General features: G+C 33.1%; 1 protein-coding gene across 1 annotated transcript; it reads left to right on the forward strand.

Moving 5' to 3' along the window:
* The first annotated feature begins 216 nt into the window (after nt 1–216).
* Nucleotides 217–1,293, forward strand: LOC130451950 (uncharacterized). Its single transcript, XM_056791305.1, has one exon. The coding sequence runs from the start codon at nt 217–219 to the stop codon at nt 1,291–1,293; it is 1,077 nt and encodes a 358-aa protein (XP_056647283.1).
* The last annotated feature ends 4,581 nt before the right edge of the window (nt 1,294–5,874 follow it).

Here is a 5,874-nt window from a genome sequence, read left to right on the forward strand (position 1 = left end):
CGCTTTAGACCAAGACGGTCAGCCTGTAAACTTTCGTGGAGAACTAAGTACGTTGGTGTTGGAGCTTAGAGGGCGCGAAGCAAATGGGACTAATAATAAATCATAAAAGATAGTCTACAGAGCATTCAACTTCATTAGATAAGCTACCATCAAAGCTGAAGCAACTCACGTTCGCAAACAAATTGGTTCTGCAATCGTTGGGTTTTAAATTGAAAAATGACAACAATGTATGGAAAACGTCAACGCCAAAACGACAACATGCCTCCAACGTTTGATATCTACCGTAAGCCGATGTTTGACGATTCAATTCGAAAGGCTGAATACAGAACCTATGCTCCATTTATAAAGTCATTCAATTGCAGTGACATTGTGGAGTTTAGCATTAATCAGGTTGATTCGTTCTTTGCAAGGAGCGAAACTTTGTTGTGCATTAAAGGTTCGCTTGAAATACACGGAGCTGGTGACGTAAAATTAGCAAATAATGTTGGAGCCTTTCTATTCGATTCATGTACGTACAGTGAAAGTGGCAGGGAAATGGAAACAGTTCGGGATCCTGGAATAGTGAGTGCCGTACGTGCTATGACTTGTTATAACCAAGAAGATTCCAATCATATGGCTATAGCCGGCTGGAATTACCCGAAAGATCCTATTCTGAATGTTAGCGACAAGTCCTTCAACCTTCAAATACCTCTCAAACATATTTTCAGCATTTTCAACGATTATTCAATGATTACATGTGGGCGTCAAACAATACGACTAGTTCGGGCACGAAATGATAATGATTGCTTATATATTACTGAAAAGAATGTCTATGGAACGCTCTCCACTACAACAGCTAAAATAAACATTACAAGCGTTGAGCTAAAAGTTAAACATATCTTTCCTAATAACGACATAAAATTAAATCTCATGAAATCCATTCAAAAAGATCAACCTATAGTTATTCCATTTAGGAAGTGGGAGTTACACGAATTACCCTCAATTACTAAAGGAGCAAGACATGAAGTTTGGGCTGTCAAGACATCCACTTCAGTTGAAAGACCTCGTTTTGTTATTGTTTTCTTTCAAACCGACAAACGTAACTTGAGTACAGCTGACCCGACTTTATTTGACAATGCCGACGTACAAAGTATAAGACTGTCACTTGATGGTGATTATTGGCCTATTTTAACTATACTGAATTCTATCCCAACTACGCAAACTCCACACAGAAGCGCCCCCTGCTGGATTATTCTTCTTGCAGGAAACGAGCATTGTTTGTTATCGATTGTTCAAAACAGGAGGAAAGCATGAAGGCATCCACAGTCGATGTGAAACTTGACATTGAAGCAAACATAGGTTTTCCCGAAAATACCAAAGTCTATTGCATCATAATTCACGATTGTGTAATGGAATACTTCCCCCTCACCGAAATTGTTAAAAGCTTGAACTAGATGTTGTGTTCTCATACGTAGACACGTTTGATGATCGTTTGACGCAACACTTGACGTTTGACTTAACGACGTGACGTTTGACGTAACGATGTGTCGTTTGACGCAACGACAAGAGAGATACATTTCATGAATATTGTTTTTACTGCTATTACATAAAGATATATTGGAAACTAACAAAAACACACAAGAATTTAAAAAATAATTTTATTATAAGAAAACGACAATATTCTACATTTATGAGAGAGAGATACATTTCATGAATATTGTTTTTACTGCTATTACATAAAGATATATTGGAAACTAACAAAAACACACAAGAATTTTAAAAATAATTTTATTATAAGAAAACGACAATATTCTACATTTATGAGAGAGAGATACATTCCATGAATATTGTTTTTACTGCTTTTTTTCTTAAATAAAAGCTCACATTATCGCTGAAACTCTTTATTACTCTCGTGACTGTCATAGTATAACACTTATACATGAAGGATGACATCACAATGACCAGTGGAAAGAAAAAAAAAATAAAAATACATTTCTAATAAAGCCCTGTTGGCCACAGACTTATGTCTAACACTAACAACGCTCATATAAATCACCTAAAACGCATACTAAAAAACTATAATAAAACAGATATTTTTTGATGTGGCATTATGAACCGCCACCGTTCATAATACCGCAAAAACACAGGAATAATTTTATAATAAGAAAACGACAATATTCTACATTTATGAGAGAGAGAGAGAGATACATTCCATGAATATTGTTTTTACTGCATAGCGGCCTCAAAAGTATCAATGTCACTGTCTATATCAGAATCATCAAAACGATTATTTCTAGGCATCTCATGTAAATTATTAATACAGGACTCATGTGATTTTATCATGAATAAGACTTTGTTAAAACAACTCTGACACCAATAGGACATTTCTTGATATACACATTCAACAATTTCGTCACCATCAAATACTTCATGACAGTGATCATAATTAACAAAAATTTTCTTTTTTAAATATTTATGGACCGTTCTAAATACAAAATAACATGATTTACAAACATTTATACGATATTGTGGAAGCCAATATCCACTAGACCATAAGCAGTAAGTAGATTCTTCAAACATATCTCCCCAATTTGTTTTACTTAATATAGTGTTTCTTAAATATAACGGTATTTCTTTATTATAGTCAATATATTCTATTCCAATGGATGAAGAATTTGGATTACTCTCAGCCTCTTTTATCATCGCATTCCATTTGTAAACAGGAAATTTTTTCACAATTTTTTCGGTCAATTTCCGAGGAAGAGAGGATTACTCTGCGAAATCGGCTGCTGACTTTATCGTTTCAGAAATTTTTATGATGCATAATCCCATTAATGTTGAGGAGTTCATTATCTACAAGAGAGTAAGTCTGGAATACTATAATGACCCCACGGCAGCGTATCATAACTATTGGTAATCAAATATCTTTTATCGTCATGAGGACTTAGCGCAATTTTTGTCTGTTCTATGCTATATACGTTATGAGCATATGACCTAATACAGCGTTGAGTAATATTTTTTTCTTTGAAATCATTTAAACAGTTTACATAATCTTCAAAATTTATTTTGTTTTTTACTACATTATATCGAACTCCTTTTGCCTTTTTTACTATTGCACCTGATTGAACTTTAAAAGAATACATTTTAGACCTCAAGCCTGCAAAATGAGTCATAATTTGGCCTTTGTTTTCATCTTTCATAACTCCCAGAACTTTTTTATTTACCTGTGGAATATTATAGTTATTATTGATGGGGTAATCTGAAGTATCGAATTTTGTTAAATCAGCTTTTAGCACCTCCTCATATGCATCATCACAGATGAGCTCATACACAAAACTGTCTGTGTCCATGTACATTAATTTACATCTATCAATACCCAATTTCGGAATCATGTAATCATAATGGAATTGATACATACACAGCTTCGACAAATCCAAAACTGTCATACCAACATAAAGAGGCTTATTGAAAACCAATTCTGATTTAGTGAGTTCTACTGCAATTAGGTTTTCATTAAAAACTGTTCGACTATGAAACCTAACACTAGATATCAAATTTTTGGCGCCGTATCGACCATTCCAGGTTTTAACAAGTTTTACAATTCGGTGCTTCCGTATATTTTCCATCGTCTTTCCAAACACAGCGTTATTTGCCAATTTATATAAATTTTTCTCAAAGTCATTGGTAGCTGCAGCCCTCAAACGAGTATTTAGTTCGATATAGGGCCGCAGCCATGCAGATTGATTGAATTTCAGAATTTTATGTATCTTTTTAATTTTCAAACCGTTGGCTAACATTTGTTTTAAATTACGATAGTGAACTGTGTATTCTTTTTTACAATAAAGCGTTGTCATTAATTTGGAATAATTTGAGCCTACAGGCTTGCGGTGTTCGGGAGCAAATGGAAAATCTCTGTGAAGATCATGTAATTCATGTGGATACTCCAAGTCTACTTGTAATATATATCCTACGGAAGAATTATCTGCCACAGACATAACATCAAAATTTTCATTATCTAACCATTCAAATCCTCCGTATGGTAATGGTTCACACATAGCCCACCCGTATAAATTATTGACGTCCAGGTAGAGTAAGTACTTTGAGGGTTTTGTAGAATCATATTCATGCATGTACTTATTGTTAGCATTCGATAATCTACTGCTACAAACCGAAATTCTTCCTCGAATTGCTTTCTCGATAAACATGATCATGTCTACGTCATGCAATAACTCTAATTTACATCCTACATATTTCAACATACAGTCCCAAGTATATCCAGGCATTGTATAGTACCATGCAGGGTCTAAACCATAAGTAATTGAACATTTTCTTCGAAATTGTTCGAAAACATCTGATAAAAGTAAAACATCGGTCTTTAATTACAGATCAGAATACTGACCCAAATTTTCAATATCAAATGATTTCCACACTGCATCAGCATGAGAATACTTCTCAATACTGATGTTTTTATCCTCCAATTTATTATAAAATGCCTCTATTGGTGGTAGTTCACAAGTATTTAATTTTTCCCAACTATCTATAAAATCGTAACAGAAAACCCCTTTTTTGGCTATTAATTTAAATTGTTCGACACTTAAATTACTAAATTCTCTTTTGGAAATTTTTAAATCATTATCATTCAATGTAGCAGCCAATTCTTCCAAGGAAGCACCCAAAAAACTCAGTGAATCTATGAATCGAAATTTTATATTTGTATCTGAATCGTTAAGTGTAAATGAAATGTATTTTTCTTTATTTATGGGGAGTAAACTGATGTTTCCTCTTTTACTTAATTCCGAAATGATGAAATGGCTATCGTAGTTACTTAAGTTATGGAAAACTGTAGGTACAACAAACAGTTTTTTGAAATTTAAATTGCATGCTTGATGTGCAAAATTTCTAAACTTCCCCGTAAAATGATCGTGATCTCTAACAATGATATCTGTAGAGGAAAAACCCTTTTCACATATGTGACACATTGTTGCCACACGTAAATCTGGTTTTTCTTCCACAGCTAAATTCGATAATTCATTTGCAAACCAATCCATGCAATCTCTACCTCTGTAGCTCTTGAAAAAAGTCTTCGTTGTAGCTACATTTTACATAGTAACCAGCACTATATGCTATATGTTTTTAATATTTATTTGTCTTATTATGAAGCTGTGTTTTATCTGTAAATTGTTCTAGCATGCACTCAAAATCGGCATAAACTACAAAAGGCGTAGTTTGTTTATATATATAATTTCTAAAACTAACAGATTCATATTTTGGAAAAGACATTTTATAATTATTTAATTCAGAGCATAATTTCAAGTGGACATTCAATTTACTTTCACTGCTGAAATAATTTATGCAGCGATTGCAAATAAATTTTTTATATGTAGTTTTACTTAACTGACTATTAATTAAACGTGACAAATCTTTGATCCAGCAGTAGTGATATATGATTTCTGAATTGTCAATATCTATAGGAGGTGCTTCATAATCGTTTAGCTTTGGAAAATATGTATTTTGAATTAATAAAAGATTTACATGTTTCTCGTGTATTGATTTAGCAAGTCTTACTGGATATACTTTGTAAAATGGTTTTTTATTATTTATTTCAATTAAAACCAAGGCATAGACATTGAAGGAAATGTTATTAGATTTTTCAAACTTTGATATTTGATGCAGGGGCATCGGAGCTTCCAAGTCTTGTGTATTCAAGACTGTGCTATAATATGGATATGAGGAAGTGAGTTCTTTATTATTTTTGGCTGGGTACAAAGCACTAACAATTGACCAATAAAAACATGCTTGGTCAGAATTTTTAATGTTTATGCACCCTCGCTTTTTTTGAATAGGTTCTGGAAGTTTAATATAAGATGAGCCGTTTCCAATTTCAAATTTATTGAT

Source organism: Diorhabda sublineata, chromosome Y (genome assembly GCF_026230105.1).
Source record: "Diorhabda sublineata isolate icDioSubl1.1 chromosome Y, icDioSubl1.1, whole genome shotgun sequence".
Taxonomy (NCBI): domain Eukaryota; kingdom Metazoa; phylum Arthropoda; class Insecta; order Coleoptera; family Chrysomelidae; genus Diorhabda; species Diorhabda sublineata.

Excerpts from the sequence above, each read along its gene's own strand:
- LOC130451950 (XM_056791305.1), top strand. The coding sequence starts at position 217 with ATGACAACAATGTATGGAAAACGTCAACGCCAAAACGACAACATGCCT.